The sequence below is a fragment of the Schistocerca cancellata genome, chromosome 4, assembly GCF_023864275.1.
Source record: "Schistocerca cancellata isolate TAMUIC-IGC-003103 chromosome 4, iqSchCanc2.1, whole genome shotgun sequence".
Taxonomy (NCBI): domain Eukaryota; kingdom Metazoa; phylum Arthropoda; class Insecta; order Orthoptera; family Acrididae; genus Schistocerca; species Schistocerca cancellata.
In genome coordinates, this window is record NC_064629.1 from 653,835,455 (window position 1) to 653,857,227 (window position 21,773).

Here is a 21,773-nt window from a genome sequence, read left to right on the forward strand (position 1 = left end):
GAGTGGTTGTTTACATAATCAGCACAATATTTATGCCTTTTATCTCTCATTAACTACTTTGTTCTGGGGGAGTGTATGATCCTGAAGTACACATAACCCTTATGAAGCCGACTGCTGTGGCATAATACTGTACTCTACAGTGAATAATAGTACCCCTTGTGGAAGTGGCAGAAAAGGATGGGCAGGATCACCTTAGCACTCAGTGTGTATTCATGGAGGACACATTCCACATGTTGAAGAGGCTGTCCTGGCAGATACTGAGGAAACAGGATGCAACAACTGCGGAGTGTTCTGCACATTCAAACAAATTATGGTTATAATAAATCCCTCAACTTATGGACATGAGTGTACTTTTATGCAGCATTAAAAAATAATAATGCACTATACTCACAGACTGAGGTACCTAAACCTAAATAAATGAATAAACCAACTCTTTCTACCTGTGACATCATGCCAAAAAGTAGGTCAATGGCCATACAATAAGCAAGAGAAGTGTACTATTAGAAGTACATAAGAAACCATACCATAGCTGGCAGTACAAGTCATACTCATGTAAGATAAAAAATGACCTATTTATTTCCTTTTGAAACTGCATCATCTTTTCATGTACACCCACATAATGTTTGCATCACTATAAGTCAAGACAAAATCATATGCACCTACTGAAATGGTATGTATGGTTGTGTACAGCTGAACAAATTTTCAAAACTTGTGGCATGCTAAAATCAATGAATAATAAGTTCACGCCACAACAAAATAATACTGACACTTCATCAAGATAGATAGAGCACTTGCCCATGAAAGACAAAGGAGCCAGGTTCTATTCTAGAACTGACCCTCACATAGTTTTAATCTGCCAGGAAGTTTCAAAACAGCACACACTCCACTGAAAGTGAAAATTCATTCTGGAGACAATGCCCTAGGCTGTAGGGGTGTTTCTCCTGAAACTTATGCAGGAAAACTTCTGTTAAGTTTATAAAGTAGAAGATTAAGTACTGGTAGAAGTAAAGCTATGAGGTGCACTGTGAGACATTCCCAGATTGCTCAGTCAGTAGAACTTGTCCTGAGGGCAAATTTCGCTGGTTCAAGTCACAATCCCGAACACAGTTTTAATCCATTAGGAAGTTTCAAATCAGTGCACACTCCACTAGAGTGAAAATTTGATCTGGAACTTTTTGTTTGTTTGCAAGTACATGCCTGTAGCACTTGTATACAGTGAAACCCCTACACCAGAATACTGCATCATGCCAATAGAAGAGCTAAAACAGAAATGCGTTCTATCAATAGGCTGTGCCATTGACTAAATATGTTGCTTAGCATAAGTGCAGACTTTCGCATGGCATCATGGTAATTTTGTTCATAGGGACCCCATTGCAATACAAACTATTTTCAACACAATAAAGATTTCTTAGTTTTTGCTTTTCAATTCAAAGAGAAAAGTAACTACTTGTTTTCGATTAAACCAACCCTCTAGAAGACAGTTTGTGTACACAAATTAGATTACAGAAAACACTTGTACCTCAAGTGCTCTATCTATCTTGATGAAGGGTCAGTATTTTTTTGTTGTGGCATAGATGATTTTATGTGAAATCCATGATAGGTCACAAACAGTGTTAATATTATTCAAAACACTTAGAAGCTTCATTCTGCACTTACTAGATCAATGAGACATTACATTTTTGTGCCATTTGCTATCATGTGAGGTTATGACGCTATTATGTTGGGAAACATTATATATTGGGTTGGTGCATAAGTTCACAGCATTTTTCCGTAAGTTTAATAAACACAGCAGATATGTATAACACAGAATTTAGTCATCAACAATATATTCTCCTTCACTATTACAACAGTCTGCCAATGCTATGGTAACTTTTTAATTCTGCAACTGTAGAAATCAAGTTGTTCTGAGGTGAAGAACTTGTCCAGTCATGTTCAGAGCGCATTCTCATCCAGAAAGGAAGTTCCTTGAAGGCTGTTTGACAGAGAGTTGAAAAGGTGAAAATCTGAGGCTGCAGGTGAATATAGTAGGTGTGGAATGACTTCCCAATCTAACTCCTGTGTAGTGTTTTTTGTCAGTGTAGTAGAATGCAGGCAGACATTATCACGGAGTAGAATCATATCACACAGTCTTCTTTGTCACAGTTCTCAGACTATGTCTGCAAGACATCTCAGTTGTTGACAATAAATGTCAGCAGTGACTGCTACACCTCAGGGAAGCAATTCATAGTACACCGCACTGCTGCTGTTCCACCAAATGCATAACATTATCTTTCGTGGATGCACACAGATCTTTGTATGGTGAGCTGCTGTTTTGTTTGGGCTTAAAGATTTCTTTTTTCTTATATTAGCATAAAGACCATTTCTGATCACCACAACTAATACAGGATAGGAATGGTCAGTGTTATTCATGAGCCAATTGATGATGAGAAAGCAGAGATGCATTTATGGCCATCCACAGATTTTTGTGACTTTGGAATTGAGCACGTTGTATCCATACACCCGATTTTTGAACCTCACTCATTGCATGCAAATGTTGCACAATGGTGGAATGATAACAGTTCATCACATTTGCCAGTTCTTGAGTTTACTGACATGCATCATTATGGATTAATGTGTTTAAATGATCTTCATCACACGCTGATGGTCTTCCTGGAAGTGGAAAGTTGCCATACTCCATCTAATGGCATTATTCTCATGCAGAGCACAAATGTTTCTGGTTGCCTCCACTGCTGTCACTCCTCTACTGAACTCAAACAGAAGTATCTGATTTCTCCACTTGGCACTTCATTTTCTAGTGTCTACAGCTCCACTCACTAACTCCAAATGACAAAATGCCAATATGTAAACTCACATAGCAACAGTGAATTACAAATAAAATATTATTATCAATAAATGAAAACATAGCAACCAGAATATCAACATGCAAAACTAAAACACTATGAACTTATGCACCAACCTAATAAATATTTAATAGTGTGTGGTGGATAATACTTCAATTGTTGCAAGAAGCCGAAAAGTGAACTTATTGCGGTCATCTGGTGTACAGTATGCTCATGATCATTACACACCTACCTATAATTCATAGTACCACCTTGCCCTAATAATGGTGGCTGTGATGTCTTGTACTATGACCTCCACTAGGGACCCAACCCATTGTTGGAAGATCATGATGTATGATTACTCAATCACTGTCCAGAGTCAAGGACTAATTGCTCACAGCTCACTTATGATATCCCAAATATCCTCAATAGGAATAGCAATTAAACAATAACATAATTACTCATGAATGCAGCAATAATACTGAATGTGACTTCCCCATCAAGCAACAGCTCAAACTATTCCATTCACCTCCCTGGCAGAAGCACTTTTTCTTTACTACAGCAATTAAATGATAACATAATTACTCATGAGTGATGGCAGCCTAATGTCTGTAGAGTACTCCTTGAACCATTCTGATACAATTCAGCAGTGACAGAGTGACGAACTGTTTTGTGGTGTCTCAAAGGCAAACAAATTAATACATGTGATCGCATAGTATATTGCTGTATTTTCTTCGAATGAGAAACAACAGCAGACACATCAGAGGTATAAATCCATCTCATGTACATAGCTTTCACATGAGAGGTCTTCAATATGCTTTTATCCTGCCAATGGTGTATACCTGCATATATAGTGACTCATCAGTCCACTTGACCTTTTCCCTTACTCTGACGTTCCAGTGGCAATGTTACTAAGTCGATGTTAATTTCAGTACCATGTGATGTCTGGTGAGTACATCAACTTGTGCGTGGCATTGGATCATGTACCCCTCTAGTGAGGAGGTCATTATGTATAGCATGGTTACTGAATAATCATTGTTGTGCAGCTTTAACTGGTGGATGATTTGCTGCAGTGTGTCATATCTAATCTGTATAGTGTTACAATATGAAATATTCAATGGCAGCCCTTGTCATCAACATCCATAGCAATTGATTCCAGTGATGATGCTTTCCCTTAATCCATGATCTTCAGGTACCCCTTTGAAACTCCAGTGCCTGAATGATCTCAGATGTGAAGCATTCCATGTGCCACCACCTGCAATTGGGATATGATCGAATGCACTGATGTTACATGCTTTGATTGCCATGCTGTCAGACAGTACAAGGTCTGATGACTTCCCCATCAAGTGACAGGTCAAACTATTCCATTCACCTCCCTGGCAGAAGCACTTTTTCTTCACCATAGCAATTAAATGATAATATAATTACTCATGAGTGTAAATATAATACTGAATGTGATAAATTTAACAATACCATGGAACAAGGAAACCATCCTTCATTATGAAGACTAGATAATGCATGGAGTATAAACATCTGACAATGATACATCTCTTTCAATAATGTAAAATTCAAAGCTTAGCTAGTAGCCAGTAGCTGTCTTCCTCCCTCACAAATACCTCATCGTATTTACCATACAAATATGATTTCTCAGATGTCAATTTTTAGCATCTTATCCCCAAGTCTATTCACAATAAATTGATGAAAACAACTTCAAATAATGTTATCTCATGTTTTCTAAAAAGAGACTAACAATGACAGCTAAATCCTGTGAATTTGGATAGCCTGATGGAGAAGGGACTGTAACATCACAAATGAAGAAGCTTAAGGAAAATTTTTATAACTAAGTCAATGGTAGCATATTTAACACATTTTCCCCATTTTCCCATATATCTTAGTATAGCATTTACTCATGAGAGTAGACATTCACAAACATTAATCAGTTATATTAACCTGGTTCATTGGATCTTCCACAAGGTACCCAACAGCCTGTCTCTGGATCCATCTTTTCAACTTGGTAATATTCGATTGGAGTACCTCCATCATCCTTTGGTCGCTTCCATTTGAGTTTACATCCTTCCTTGTGGACGTCAGATACCTAAAGTGTAAAAAAGGAATTAACTGGATGATGGAAAAACCTGGTGGAACACAAAGATGACCTGAGAAAAAAACATCAAGACATAACACTGGACAGCAGACAGGCACAAGAAAAAGGAGTTGGGTATTACAGTTGTATTAGTATATTCCCAGGTGACAATATGTGAAGAGCATGTAAGAGATTTTTAAATTAACACTAATGATAAAGTGTCAAAGATTTACTTGCCAATGACAACTTAGTATCATTAGTTTTTAGTTGTTGGAGTTAACAGAAGTGCAGTATTCATTTCATGCTTCATTCATTGTAAAAATATATACTTTGTATCATAACTGAACCATGTACAAAAATACAGTATTGATATCCATTTTGGGGAGCTCTTACCTGAAGTGGTCCTTCTGGAGCAGTTGGTTTGTCTGTGACAGTCACATTCACAGTCACCGAATCCTTTCCAGATGTATTTGTGGCTGTTATTGTATATTCACCAGAATCACCACGGTGTACAGGACGGATTACAAGCTTGCTATTATAATCCACATTATCAACTTGCACTGTCTTGGATGACCTAAAAAGAATTACAATTTCACTTTTTTCACTATCACCAATTGCAACTACAAATTTGAAGACCTAAAGTGAAAATGAATACAGGCAGGGGAAAATCGGTGGGGGATTGAGGATGATGAATCCTATGACTCCCAGAATGTTGCAAGCCATTTGATGCCACTTTGTGGATCACATGGCAATTTCATTATATTTGTATCTAATAGCTTCTCATTTGGGCTTATGAGGTTGTGCAGATCCTGCTCCATACATTTCCATACCAGAAAAATCTGAGGTAGTTACCAGGAATCAAAACTGGAACCTCCATGATAATAGCCAACAACACTAACCACTACATCACAGGAGCAGCTCTAGTGGCTCCTTGATACTGGCTGCTGTTGGGCTACTGGTACTGACACAAAGTCTCCAGTCACACTCTTACTTAATAGATACAAATTTTATTAGACTTAGAATTCTGTCTCTTCAAATATATCATTAGAGCAGCTATGAAACAAATATACTGAAGAAATTATTACAGTTTTATTAATATTCAGACAAGACTAGTATAAGGTTATGGATTATAGGAAAGCAACTTAACAGTTTAATGAAATACTTTTTATTGAAAGTAGTTCAATAGTCCAAATTTAAACTGGCTTGTGATGATGTTATTGAACAATGGTTTCATTGGTTGAAATTTATTGATGGTAAATATCTGCATCATTCATATTTCACCACATTATACAAGAATGATGATTTAATACCCAGCTGCTATGCATGGGTATTGAAGTGTTTCGTAATTTGTTCCGTATTGACTACTTAGCCTCTGCACAAGAGTCCTATTGACACCAACAGATTTATCCCATTCCTTGTTTTTATTTTCATTTGATTAATACAACACAGTGAACCATGCTTCACATGCATTTATCACTGTTACTCCATGTATGCAAATAACATTAACCAAACCTAAGTTCAAAACAAAATATATCTAATGTCAAGGATTAGGTGTGCCAAAAGCAGATAGTCTTCCAAGTCCTGCAACTGAACCATTAAAAGACTTGCATACACAAAACAAATAATTATCTCAGATGATAACAATGATGACAGACAACAGTTATGAAACTTCCAGTACTGGATGAAAAGGCTGTCTGTGTTGCAAGTGTGTAATATTTATTCTGAACCAATGATACAGTAGATAATGTTGAAAGAAATAAAACAGAACACTGATCACAATTTTGCAAATCAGATGTAGCTCCTTAACATATAACAGTTTCAATAAAAAATTTATCAGACCTAAGTTATTATTAAGTATTCATTATCATACCCAATTCCTAAAGCATATTTCAATGTTCTGAAAAGCTTGTAAGGGTGTTGCAGGGGAGATTGTACTGAGAAATATTTGTCAAGAAAAAATTTGATATGTTGCACCATTCCCACATTATTTAGTACTGAAGCTAGCAAATCAGGTTGTTGCATACACAAATTCCAGCACTAGCATGCACTAAAATGCAGCATGGTAACACACAGGCATAAAAATCCAGAGATGCACAGACGTCTTGTTCGAATGCTCATTACCACTTAAAACGTACCTTTCTGGAAATGGCATATGCAAGCTTGGGAGGAAAAGTTATGTTTGCTCTGTTTGGGGAAACCAAATGAAGAACAAGTCTGGCGACATTGTCTCTCACAGGTTCTTTGAGTTTGAATGCATGATGACCTGACTGGTTCACTTTAATGCTACATAACTCAGAAATGGTGCAACATGTTGAACTTTTTTCCAAATGACTGAGGAGCATTTTTTTCAAAACTCTGTATATGCAAAAAATTAGGCACTGTGATGGCATGATGTTGATCTTTCACTTCAAACTCATGAACCAAGTTTTAGCAAAAGTCGACTACTACTGTGTATAGTTTCACAAGGTTTTAGCAACACTCGATACGTGCATTCTCACAGTTACAGCGTTAGTCTCTACTGTCTCGACTCTCTTTCTGTAGCAAGCAGTTAACAATAATGGAGTATATTGGTTGCTTTAAGCAATGTTACCCATTGTTGTAACAATACTTATTGGTGAGAATAGTGTTGCAACCAGACTTTACTGTCATAGAAACAAATGCAGCTTACTTTTAGACTAGTATTAACTTGATGCTCATGTGTACGTCTACAAAAAAGTATTGCGTGAGGAAGCAGAATGGATTATGAGCCTCACAATTCTGAAAATGGCATACAGGTCAAAGAATGTTCCAATGGGAGAAAATCTTGATTCAAGAAGAGCTTTCATTGACCTGACACACAAATCAAAAAGTGTTAAAAGGAACCTACCATTAAATGCAACCATGGACTAGAGATTTCACCTTCAAAAGCTAAAGAAATTAAAGAATGCAAAGCTGCTGCACTCTGCAACAAAGATATTTCCCACTTTCATCATCATATGACATCATTACATAAAATGGATGAAGACAATTTTCTTTTAAAATTTCTTTATATATTTTCACCCTAGCTCAGAGAAGTGGACCCTCAGAATGCAAAAAGGAAGAAAACAGTGACAGTGAAGTATACCATTAGGGAAAGGAATTATGAAGTGGTGCCCGTTTGTGCTGCAACTTTCCAGGAAGTATCTGAAATGTCAAAGTATAGGTTATACTATTTAGCAAGCTTGTCCCATGAAATAGGAAGGTCGCCAAAGCAAAGAAGGTGAGGTTACAGAACAGGAAAGGGACATAAGGAGGTAGTTGTTGCCACTAAGAATTGCAGAGAGAGCTATCATGGAAGCGGCAACTCTTCGAGAGGTCATTTGTCTTCAGCTCTCACAGTCAATACAATGTTCAAGAGATCCTGTGAAGAAAGGAAAAATTTAGGACTGAACAATGTTCCTTATCAAAGTACAAGCTTATATTTTACAAACATTTCAATCTATCATTCAGGACACCTCATACTGATACCTGCTCCACTTGTAAGGTTGGTTTAATGGAAATAAAAGCAGAAACATGTCTGCAAAAGAACAATGAACTACGAACTAGCTACAGGTTACATAAAATTCGTGGAAAGAGGTTTTATGATACAATGAAGGAAGATAATCCAACAGTCATTACGATTTGCTTTGACCTGTAGCAAAACCAGTCCATTCCAAAACTATCAGTCAGTGAGGTTTTTTACACTAGACAAATATGTTAATGCAATCTGTGCATTATGATCTATACTAAAAAGCAAAAAAAGAAAAAAGCTTCATGTTTCACACCTAGTTAGAGACAGAATCTTCAGAGAAGATGCAATCAAGTTGCTTCAGCTTTGCTAGACTTTCTTTTTGACATAGATAAAAAAAAATCACCAAATGATGGCATCTGTTATACATCTATTCTCAGATTCTTGCAGCAGCTAAAATAAAAACAGTTGTATGATGGCAATGCTTATTGTGTTCTTGGACAAGAGCACAAAATTAAATAATATTCATCACTTCTCACTGTTCGTGGCCATAGCGACATGCCACCAGACCTAGTGTATGGTAGAACCCCAGTCTTGCAGAAAAAAAGGAAGCACCTTGTCTCCTAAAGAATATTATGAAATTTTAGAAGAGAATGGTACTCTCAAAGTTCTAAACACAGACTGGGCAGTTAAAACTCTAAATGATAGTGTGCAGAAGGTACTAAAATCCAAGCTACCATTCAAAATAAACAGCCAGCATATCATTTCATACATGAAAGCAAAGAAAATTGTTAGTGTGTCAGTAAGCAATTCATACTCTGGAGATCCTGTATAAGATGACATCCTGAGATGAAAGAAACCATGCCATCCAACAATACTGACATTCAACCTTCTAAAAAAAAACAAAATATGAGATGCAAAGAAAAGGAGAAAGATGTGTCTGCCTTGATAAAGTATTTTGAAATTACATTTGATGCAAAAGAATTTTACAAAGGTGTCCTAGATGAATAATGTATAGATGTAAGAGGGAAAACTTGACAATAACAATTTGATTGTAACATGCAATATTTTTTGTGTTATTCATTTCATACTTCATGTAATATTGATGATAATGATATAAGCTAAACAAATATGTTAAAATAGTTATCTTTGCTATTATTGTATTATGCCACTGTATTTCTATTATTATTGTTTGAATTCTCAATAAAGTCAATAACTTTAGATTTAAAAAATTGCTATGTATAATAACATATGCAAAAATATGCATTTTACAACAGTGTAGGCATATAATAAACACTAAAGCATATAAAAAATTAATTGTGGAAAAAAGTACATGGAATTAAAGAAAGTAACATAATTAATACCAGCAATAATTGTAAGCATCTATCTACTTTTGACAAACACTGGAAAAATCACACCTTAATATACTGTTATAAAAATTAAATTTTAATATATTTCATTACAATGCTTTACTAATGTCAGTGATACCTAATACTCATGTAAAAATTCAAATGCTCCTACATATTTATCTAGGTGAAAGAGAAAAATTCATTTTATGAAAAACTGTACATGTTCCATTTATTAAATTTTAAAGAAATGCTCCACAATTATTTCCCAGCACAAAATCCCCTGCAACACCCTTTCAAGCTTTTCAGAATGTTTCTGATGACTCTGTATAGTCCACAGATAGTAAGTACATATTTGGAGGCTCACAGGATGAGAGAATTTGTATACAGATTTTAGTGTGTTCTTTGTAATTAACACTTCATTGCTACCTATCCAAGCAATGTCTCTATATAATATTTTTTCATCAAGACTACACACACAAAATGAATTAATGACTAAATGTTCTCATAATGCTGAAAAATTAATTATGCCTATCTCTCTCCATAAAGTTTCCTTATATTAAAATATGATCCTAGTGAGTTATGGTAACATTTATAAACACCAAGCCTAAGCCACATTTGCAACTACCATGGCTAAGGCTACATTAAATAATAATGTAATTTAATAAAGAGGCTTTGTCACATGAACTTGTTCTTTGTATGAGAAACCAATATCAAACAAGGTTGTGTTGTGAAACTTTTATCATAATTGGGATAGAGTCATTTCACTGACATATGCATGTATAAGGCACTTTTTCTCTCCAGATTCACTTTTAATATGCATTACTTTCTCTTAAGAGAGGGCCCTTTATCCATTTAGCATTTTGCTACTTCTGATATAATTGCTCAATTTTTAAATTAAATTATGACCTATCACTTTGCTATGGGTCCAGCCTCCTTTAATGCTGTTACTGGTGCATTATTGTTATAAATATCACAAACACGCCTGACATAAATGATCCTAAGAAAGGTATCAAGCACATAATCTGAAGAATGCAGTATGCATGGTAAAGTTTTCCTCTAACATTAATGGTGCTTTGAAAATACTCAGTACTGGTTAAAAAAATGAGCCATATACGAAAATGTATCCCAACAGGTACAAGATAAAAGTTGCAAATATCTATCTGAGTGCTCTGGTGGCCCAATGTATATGCATCAGATTACAAGTTGAAAGACTATGGTCTGGGAGCTTGTTAGTCCAAAATTTTTCTCAAGTAACTTGTATTTTACATTTAAAAACATTTTATGTGTATGAAAACCATGAAGGTGTGCTGCAGTTTGGATATCATTTTGAGCTATAGATGCCTCCAAAACTACTTACACCATCTGGTTCTTAAGAGTGGGAGAAGACAAGAACATACCTCTATCAACAAGATTACATACAGTAATCCACTGTTAAGTTGAAAGATACTTATGCTTTATGAACTGTTTACTTCTATCATACTTTTCTGTCTAGAATAACAAAATTAGGGCACAGATGATATTTATTATGCCCAACATTGTCAATCTAGGAATAAGTTATGAAGTATCTTACACTAGACAGATTTTATGAGACAGAACAACCTCAGTAGTCACAGTAACAATGGCTACAGTCATTTTAAAAATTTAAGATAGTTGTACATCAGTTAAGAAGACATAAACATACTGCCAATCTTTCAGCATTATTACTTTGGTCAATAACCCAAGTAGTTCTCTGAACCACTGTGTGGAAGGTGTACTCTTACATGAAATGTGGATTAGATTTTATCATTTACAAGTTTCATGAACATAGAATTACTTTTGTCATAAGTGACCAATGACCTTTTAAAAGAAAGCACTATCAGCAATTCAACAACTGATGACATGGTCTTCATCCAAATGTTTAGCCATGTGCTCATCACGCATGACCACAATACAAAGAAGAAAAGTGACAAACTGATAACAGAAATGAAATCCACTTCACCATGTGCTCATCACGCATGACCACAATACAAAGAAGAAAAGTGACAAACTGATAACAGAAATGAAATCCACTTACTTCAATGGAATGCTGCCATACCGCCACTCCACATTTGGTGGGGGTTCTCCAATAATGTTGACATCAAACTTCAGTGTCGATCCTGCAGATAATGTCACATCACGCAAATTTCTCCTGTCTATCCTTGGTGCCACTGTAAAACAGGCATTACTTTCAGTATACTGTGACAGCAATAATATTAGCACTATGAAACAGCAGTTGGACAACGCAATGTTGGAAAGTATTGGGAAAACTCTCTATTAATGATATAACACTTTTCACTAAGAATGAGTGTCTTGGTGAATGAACAAAGCTGGATATAGAGACAATAGTGTCATGCTTGCTGTAATGGATAAACCATACTACATTTACAAAACATTACAAAAAATTGCCAAGTTATACCACACGTGAAGCATTCAATGCCCAATAGTGTTTATCACCTTCTTGTGAACTTGCACTAGAGAAGCAGAGAGGAACTATCAACACACTGAGGCATTAATAAATCAGAATATTTGAAAATGGCAGCGAACAGCACATCTACCGTATTTTATGGACTATAAGATACACCTTAATTTTTAAGCAATTTAAAAAAATAACATTTCTACCATTTTTATTATTAGATTGCAAAGCCAGGTTAAAAAAAAAATCTTGGTTTATAAAACTGAACTGACTTCAAAATCCCTTAAAATCATCATCTGAACTTTCTTCTTCTTCTTCCTCTTTGTTATCATTGTCCTCTTTGTATATAAGATGGTCTTCACTGCCATCAAGAGCATTACTTATGCTGCATTTCTTGATAGATTTAACCATAATGTCTTCTGTCACCCTAGACCATGGCTGTTTTATCCACTGACACACTTGTTTGATTTTAGGTCATTTCAAACCTACCTTTCGCATGAATTCATGTTGGGTTTCATCCATCATCCATTTGTTCCATTCTTCTCTGATACACACTTCAAATGGTTCATCGATCGACACATCAAGAGGTTGCAATTGTGAAGTAAGTCTTCCCAGAATAACAGCAACCTTTTTATTTCCCTGTCTCAATTCTCATTTACAGAAGGTTTCAAATGACTACAAACTGATCTAGCACAAGAAGAGAACTCTTCTTCAATAAAGCACCTTTCCTCTTCTTCCACACTCTGTTAATAGATAACTTCATTCTAGCCTCATCCATCCAGTCTTTGTCATGTATGTGAACAACAGCACCCGGCGGTATATCAGAAGTTTTTGGAATTGTTTTGCGCTTGAAAATGGTCATTGGATTAAGTTAACTACCATCAGCACAACATGGAAGGTCAACAGTACAGTGCATTTTTTCATGTCCACTTGTTTTTATAGTTACAGTTTAGCACCTTTCATGGCAAAAAGTCTGTTACTCAGCACATCAGATGTCCAAGGAGTTTCATCCATATTCACCATTTGGGTAGTTCCACACTGATATTTTGATGTTGCATAATAAAGCAATGAAAAGATAATATTTTCTCTTCATACTCTTCTTGCATTTTCTGAGATATTTTGGTATTGGTTCGCATGCTAAGTCGATGATGCTTCATAAACCAATAACACCAATCAACTCCACCCTTTAAGTCTCTTAAGCCCCATTGTAGTGCAAGCTTATGAGGTGGTATTTTAATCATTTTCGTATTATTTCCAATGCCATTTTGATGATGTCCTTGAATCCAAGTAATAATTTCATCTTCTAGTTTTGGCCATTTTGCATTTAATCCTCTATTTGCATATTTAGTCTTCCTTTTTTTTTAGTTCTTCTTTACTAGCCCACCAATCACGAATTGTTTTTTCTGTTAGTGTAGGGCTGAAACACTGCTCAGCTGCTCTGTTCCCATGAACTTCTGCATATGCTATTACTTTCAGCCTATAGCCATATGCTACTACTTTCAGTTTATAGCCCACATCATATGAATATCTATTATTTTTAACCAATTACAAAACTAGCTACTAACAAAAATATTGTACTGTTACTGATAACATTATTCACTTTCAATTCAAATTCACTGGCATCAGAAACTGCAATGATGCACCATAGGCTAGACAGTGTCCTGGGTTGGCGATGGTGGGGCAGGAGGGCGACAGTGTTAGCAAGCTTGCGAGTCCCTGCAACTCATGTTCGTTGTATCGGTGCACTGCTGCTGCCAGCTGAATCCAATGATGCCAGATAGGTACATAGATTTCCCACAGCATCAAATATATGGCCATTTTTAGGAATGGCAGGAATTTTAAATCTAATACTGGACATTTTTATGTTAATTTCAATTAAAAGATACACCTGAATTTTGGAGGCAATCTTTTGAAGAAAAAAGTGTTTCTTATAGTCCATAAAATACTACTGGCTTCTGTTGTAATCTTTATACATGGATGCTTACATGCCATTTAACTTTTCAAAATGAAACCAAATTTTAAGTTGAGAGTCTGCAGGAATTACATTTCAACTGAAGTGAATGAGTTCTTTCAGGAAATGAAATAATTTGTTTCTTTTTCTTGGCCTGCCCATTTAATGCATCCACACGAAGGAAGGTTCACCAGCAGCAGCAGGCAAATTAATTTTCACACAGATACTGGAACATATAAGGATCATATTTTCTTTTTTCCTTTTCAGTGCCTTTCATCCAGACAATGCTGGGTCAGGGCTTCACAGAGAACCAACTATACCCATGTATATGTCATTATTACAATGGGATCGAGACTCCCCAAAGGAATTTTAAAGCTGCGTCAGCTACCCCCATGCCCTCCCGTGGGAGGAATCCATGTATCCCTTCTCTCTGCATCTAGCGTAATTGCATGGCCAAATATGTCTCATTTTTCAAAGCATTTGCACATTGTGTATCCAAGGCAGTACATGGAAAGCAGTCCAGAATTCACCTCAGTGGTGTGAAAAACCACCTAAAAATTGCATCCAGTCTGGCCAGCACACCAGTCTCTATCTTTAACCTACAAGCTAGATTCAATTCAGGGCCAGCGCATCTCCCTGTGTCCCAGAAGCAACTGTCTGTGTGGATAAGCATAATACTATGTTTCTAAACCAGACAATCTGTGATAGTGATCATTTTAACTCTATGAGTATGTATGAATTTTTGTTATCTCTGATGAACCTAAAAGCTCTAAATCTTTTTAAATGTGTGTCTATTGCACAACACCTCAGCTACATAGAGATACATTACCTTTCCTCTCTAAACTGTTCATTTATTTGTATTCCCTAAGGAAATTATTGGTCTCTAATGCAACAGATATCACTTTGCCTCCTAAAAATATGTGAATAATCTTAATATAATGATACTCATTGTCAGTGCACAGTTTCACACCCAGGGCATAACACTGTTCATTTCTTAAGCTATCAGTTATCCCACCAAGGTAATTACAGTGTGATGCATTAGATGCAGCTCTTGCTCTAACACAAATTTCCTGCAAAGTCAGTTCAATGAACTGTGGAGGTCATTATAAAAATAGTAAATTTCTATAATATTTTCTATGCAAAAAAATCTTGTCATATGACACTCTAGTAAAATTTTGTTAATGCTGTCTGTGATTACTTACAGAATCTAGGCTTCGCAACGAAGTTTTTGCTTGCTTCTCCAGGTTCACCAGGACCTGCTTTATTTACAGCAATGACACGGAACTGGTATTCATTGCCTTCAATTAGACCATGAATCACAGCTTGTGGTGTTGGACTTTCAGTCTCTAAAGCTTTTTCCCACATCATGCTGTTACACAAATATTAAGACAATACATATTATTTTCTTACTTTAAGATTCACAATTTTTATATACTTACAGAACTTCTATTAGATAATGGGGATGAAAAACAAATACTGCAGAAACATTGGATGATCAATATAGTGATACAGAAATTACAATATAATTATTAGAAAATTATTACTTAAATGACAAAAATATTTAGTGCATATCAACAAAGAAAAACAGACTTTTATAACCCACAATACTTAATTACATCTGACTGATGGGTCTGTCATCTTTTTATGTCCTCTCAATGGCGTAACTTTTTTAAACGTGGAATACTTTATCAGGTGTGTCTGTCAAATTCATTAACAGAAATGTCCCCATATTCCCATTTTACTCATTTATCACTATTCATTATCACAAATTCAATGAACAGATAAATGTAATACCTGTATTTATCTTTCTTTTCTATAATATAACCAGTGATTGGTGAACCACCATCGTGAGCAGGTTCTTTCCATACCAGGTCTACATGGTTCTGGCTCCAGTCAACAGGTTCTGGGGCACCAGGAGTACCAGGAGCAGCTAAAAAAAAGTCAATAACTTCCTTCAGTAGTTGAAGCATGGGTAGAACACCCAAGAAGTACCCAGTGCTTACTGAACTAATTAGTAATGACTATATGTTTATACAAATATAATTTCATTATCATTTCATGTATCCTGATAATATGAACCCACATGTAGCTGTAGCAGGAAACAATGATTTATGTATTCAGTTTTGACACAGTAACTAATAGATATTCCCTTTCAAAATATTTTATGTATATGAGAATAAAAGTAGAATAAGGAATAAGCTGACAAGTTGAAGAACAATTTTATAGAGTTTTAAAATGTGACATCATATGAGGCAGTATGATAAAACAGAATGATATCGATTATTTTACAATAATAATAGTGTTGCAAACTGCAGCTTATACCTAAATGTAATGGTCACACATGGAATGAATAATATGTAATATGTAAACAAAAATACAGTGATATCACTATACTTCTACCACTATTACATCACAGTATATAAGCATCTATGAAGGGAGGACAAGAAAAACAAACTGTCTTAAGAGGACTGAATTTTAAATTATTAGTGAAATCACATATAAAAGGACAATGATCTCTAGTGTAGTTCCTTAGCATGGTTTTCATAGAATAAATAGACGATTTTTATCACAAGTTCCTACAGTGTCAGTCCTATTTCTGCATCATCCTAAAACTTAGAGGTAAATTCTGACTGACACATATTATAATTCAAAATTAAATACTAATTTGATTGCACTGTAATACTTGAGAAGGTTCTGAAACTGGCAGATGATAAGTGAATATCATCAATATTTTGTGCTAATAACATGTAATTTTACTCCTTTTGATCCAACTTATTGTAAAAGGTTATCAGAATGTCTAATGTTCAAAAATATGCAGGAAAAACTATTCACTTCTCTCCATGTATGAATAAGTGGGCATTACTCTGTATTTACATAATCTGAGGAATTAGCAGTCTTTTTGTTGTGCCTGTCTGCAACTCCTCTATAAGGTAAGTAGCAATGTATCCTTTTCATAACATTGTCATTATTCCATCCTGGATTTTCCATTGTTTGATTTTACATAAACTTACAATGAAAACAAAAAAATGGAAGCTAACACTGCAGCAATTAGATGAATAAAATGGTCGCTGTCACCAAAGACTTTAAGCAAAAATATTTGACCAACAATGCAGAGGGCCTGGATTTGACCCCCGGGACTGCCAAAGAATTTTCCTTGGTGGGAGGACTGCTATGGGGAGCACTCAGCCTCGTGATGCCAACTGAGGATCTACTTGACTGAGTAGTAGTAGCTCCACAGCCTGGAACTACTTGAGTGAATAGTAGCAGCTCCACATTGGGAAAGTCCACAAAACAGCTGGGAGAGAGGTGTGCTGACCACATGCCTCTTCATGCTACATCCACATGGTTCTGCAAAGCAGAGGATGACACAGCAGCCAGTAGACATCCCTTGGTGCTCCCCAGCTTGTATGATGAGCTCATATCAGTCTAATTACTCATTTTTCTTTTTCTCACACAGAATGACACTCTGATTCATGCTCAATCTAATGTCTTGCTTTTCATGGGCCTATAGACTAGATCACATCCTTTATAACTATAGGTGAATATTTTCTTGCTTACATGTCAATAAAAACCAATGAATGTGCTTTCTGTAACTAATTTCACTAGTTAAAAATATAAATTTGGTTCTAACAGTAAACTACTTACTGAAGGGATCCTTAGCTGTTGTAGGTGACAGTGTCTCCAAAGGCTCAGATTCACCTTCTTTATTGACAGCCTTGACTCTAAACTGATAATCATGTCCAGGAATAAGACCTGTTACTTCCATCTGTGGCTCCTTGCTTCGGCCAACTGGCAGCCACACACCAGTATCTGTATCAAATTTCTCAACAACATATGTCTCAATTGGTTCACCTCCATCATCCTTTGGCTTCTTCCATTTGAGAGTACAGCCATCTTTGTGGACATCTGACACTTCCAGAGGACCTTCTGGTTTACCAGGTTTGGCTGTAAAATTAATTTTACATAAAGCACTTTACATTGTATAACAGCTGAGTCCCTGTATGGGTGTAGGAAGTTTCTTTTTTTTAAAAAAAAAAAAAAAAGCAGTACGTTCATATTAAATACTGTAGAGCAATTACATAAAATATTACAAACACCACCAGAGACAAAATATAATGAAACTTACATGTAAGTGTGAGTCACATGAATCAATTAATACAATGGAATAGTCTTCACAGGAGTGAAATCGCCCTGGTTAGTATAGCATTGTTATATTCTCAAATTCACATGGCACTTTCAAATATGAAATAACTATCACAAGAAATCATAGTGTCATTTAGTATTCAGTGTTTCAATTGGCTTCTGAACAGTGCACAAACACTGTTGTGACTAAAGTATTCATGCCTGAAAACCTAAGTATCCCTTTACACGTTTCTTTTAGTGCGCAACAGAAGTCTCCAGAGTTGCGCAAAACTGTTTATGTTTAAACTCATTACCCCCACACTGCTACAATACTACACATATCTTGCTGACAGAAGCTGAAGCAGTCACTCACAAATGTGCTGTCAAATGGGGAAGATGTCTACAACAGCACACTTCATAGCTCCAACAGAGCATTGACAATGTAATTTTGAGAAGAATGGACATGGAACATGCAAAGAACACATGACTGTTTTAACTGAACAATATGTGTGCCTTTTTGACGTCAGAAGTAAAACAGGAACAAATATGATACAGCATTAAATGAAATATTCTGTATGTAAAAAGACAACATTGGAGGAAATTAAAATGAAAATAAAAACTGGATTCACAGTACTGATGACATGTCATTGTGATCCTGAAGAGAAATTCTGCTAGCAGTAAGGAGGTTTATATACCAAAATTCTAGTTCTTTGACAGACTTCAATTCACCAGTGGAATGGAAGCTTAGAGTTGTCTTTAACTTCTCAGAAGAAATAACTGCTTTTCTCATCACAGTGTGCAGCTACATTAATTGCTGTTGCACGAAGTTCAGCAGGAATTGATAATTAGCAATTTTTATCTTCAATTAACTTTGAAACTAGTGTTTGCCTCTAAAATAAGTTATTTTAAGAGGAATGTGAAACTTTTCCTCTCCTTCCAATTGCTCCATAATGACCACTTTCTTTTCTTTTCATGTTGTTCACTGCCATGGTACAAAATGCAGCGGTTGCACCAAAATCAAAAATCACTGATTCTCTTTTACTACTCAGTGCTATGACAGCTTGATCTCTATGCATGCATTAGGGCCTACAGCTGTGCATTTTGTGGTGTATGTAATCATACATGACTTTCTTTTCCTACTCACTTTAGCACTCACTTCGCTGGCTGCTTTGAGGAACATGTAAATGGGCAGTAAAGCAGCAGACTAAATTTATGTGAAGTCATATGTGGGCTTGAAAAAAGAATGTGATTCATTATTGAGTGAGATCTGATAAGTACGTCCTACCATAGTGACTCTTTCCCTCTGCACTCTTTTGAAACTTCCTGGAAGACTAAATCTGTGTGTAGGACTAATTCAAGTCCTGGTTCATTAGATAGTTTTAGTCTGCCATGAAGTTGCACTTCCTACAATGTCATGCACAATTTCAATAACAACAATATTAAAAATCACATTTTGCACTCATGATTTGCTTTTGCACTTTGGGTATATGTAGCAATGTTAAAATGAGGATAGTATTCTCAAGAGCAGCACAACAGAATAAACAACACAAATCTGAGTATTCATGTATTATTTAACCACTATATTTCATATAACAGTAGTGTTCTCTAGGATCCTACACTGCTGGCAATCAGATGTGAAAATCCCAATATTAAGGTAGAATGATTTGTTTGTTGGCAGCTATCTGTCTAAAAAAAAACCCTAAAAATTACCATTCCACATAATGTTAAAAGTTATATATTAATACAGAAAATTATCGCAAAGTAGTTAATGAAGTACTTACACACAACATTGACTTCAACTTCAGCAGTGTCAGAGCCATATTTGTTGACAGCTGTTATTTTATAAATGCCACTGTCCTTTCGATCAGGTTCATCATTAAAGAACTTGGAATTATATGGCACATTTTCTATTCTACGAGTACTTGTTTGTTGAATTGACTTGTCATTCAGTGTCCATGTGACATCTGGTGGAGGTTCTCCAATAATCTTCACATCAAACAGTATTGGCTCACCTTGACGGACGGTGATGTTGCGTAAATTACGTCTGTCAATTTTCGGTGCCACTGAAATTAAAAGTGAGTCATTTAATAGACAAAAGCAATAACATAAAGAGCAGTATATAAGAGAACTTTCTTCTCAAACACAATTTACTTGACATACAGTACTTGCAACTGGAGAGTTCCCATTCACATAATTCCTCATTAGAGATACTGTCTGGTCTACAGAGCATGTACAAACCACTTATATAAATGATTGGCAACTAAACAGATTCACAAACTTGTATACTCTCATCTGATTTCTATGTAATGCAACTATCATATTAACTACTATCTAAGTGTTTGAGTGTGTGGTGATGGCAAATAGTGTATTACTTTTACACAGAGCTGATGGAATTTCAGTTTTGCAAAATAAATTTGGATTGATGCACATGTAAATATGTACGGCATCTGAGACATGCATATAGTGAATTTTTTTGTGGTAGCTTAAACTGCTTGCTGGGTTGCAAATAGCACTGCATGACAAAGTTTTGATATCAAGGATACTTACAAAAGTAACTTTCTCCAGTTCAATAAAATATTCTTAAAGTGTTTTTCCGTAATTTTATAACTCTCCTGAGTCTCACACATGTCTATCAGAATTATAACAACATGAAGATATCATAGGAAATGAATGAATCTTACGGGAAAAGTGGACTGTATGAACAAATAGTTAGATATTTAGAGTGGAAAATGGCACCTGAGATCTACACCATGCTCTACTACAGTTTGGCATGGAGTACAGAGAATATAGTAATAATAAGCTGACATGTTGATGTTGATCGCAGATAGTATTGCAGGTGTATATTTGACTATTTGGAGAAAGTATATTAAAACTGTTTGTGACCCAGACTGAAACACATATACTTAAAAAATCCACTGTGTCGTTTTTTGGGATGTTTATTGGTAAATTAAACAATCATGTGAATCCGAGCAAGCAATAAATTTCCCCTTAGAAGGGACTGTGCATAAATAGAGTCAGTGTGTCCTTTCTTTCAGGAGTGCTAGTTCTGCAAGGTTCGCAGGAGAGCTTCTGTAAAGTTTGGAAGGTAGAAGACGAGGTACTGGCAGAAGTAAAGCTGTGAGGACGGGGCGTGAGTCATGCTTGGGTAGCTCAGTTGGTAGAGCACTTGCCCGCGAAAGGCAAAGGTCCCGAGTTCGAGTCTCTGCCCGGCACACAGTTTTAATCTTACAGGAAGTTTCAGAGTCAGTGTGTGCCAAGCAAGCCAACTGCAGAGTCTTAATAATGACAAGTGACTTTTCTGTGAGAAGCAGAATCATCATAATATGATACTGCTACTAATATAGGGAATAATATCATGATGGTAATAAGCATGCATTAGTACATACACGTAATCCAGGATTCAAAAGAGGGCTTGAAATATATGTAAATTTTCTTCATTGTTCTCAAACTTGCTGATGTTACTCTACCTTGTTTGTTAACGCAAAAAGACATTGCGAGCATGATTTAGTGAGAACTTGTAGGTGGATTTACTGGGGAAAAAAAAAAAAAAAA

At 35.8% G+C, this 21,773-nt stretch overlaps 1 protein-coding gene across 33 annotated transcripts in view; it reads right to left on the reverse strand.

Moving 5' to 3' along the window:
* LOC126183349 (twitchin) overlaps positions 1-21,773 on the reverse strand; it is a 521,808-nt gene that overhangs the window by 143,496 nt on the left and 356,539 nt on the right. For all 33 annotated transcript variants that reach the window (XM_049925263.1, XM_049925234.1, XM_049925262.1 and 30 more), the window contains 7 exons: positions 20,003-20,284; positions 17,745-18,044; positions 15,894-16,029; positions 15,302-15,468; positions 11,771-11,903; positions 5,296-5,476; positions 4,770-4,914 (listed from right to left, as the gene is read on the reverse strand). In XM_049925263.1, the coding sequence (XP_049781220.1) occupies positions 4,770-4,914; positions 5,296-5,476; positions 11,771-11,903; positions 15,302-15,468; positions 15,894-16,029; positions 17,745-18,044; positions 20,003-20,284 (1,344 nt within the window). The remainder of the gene's footprint in view (positions 1-4,769; positions 4,915-5,295; positions 5,477-11,770; positions 11,904-15,301; positions 15,469-15,893; positions 16,030-17,744; positions 18,045-20,002; positions 20,285-21,773) is intronic.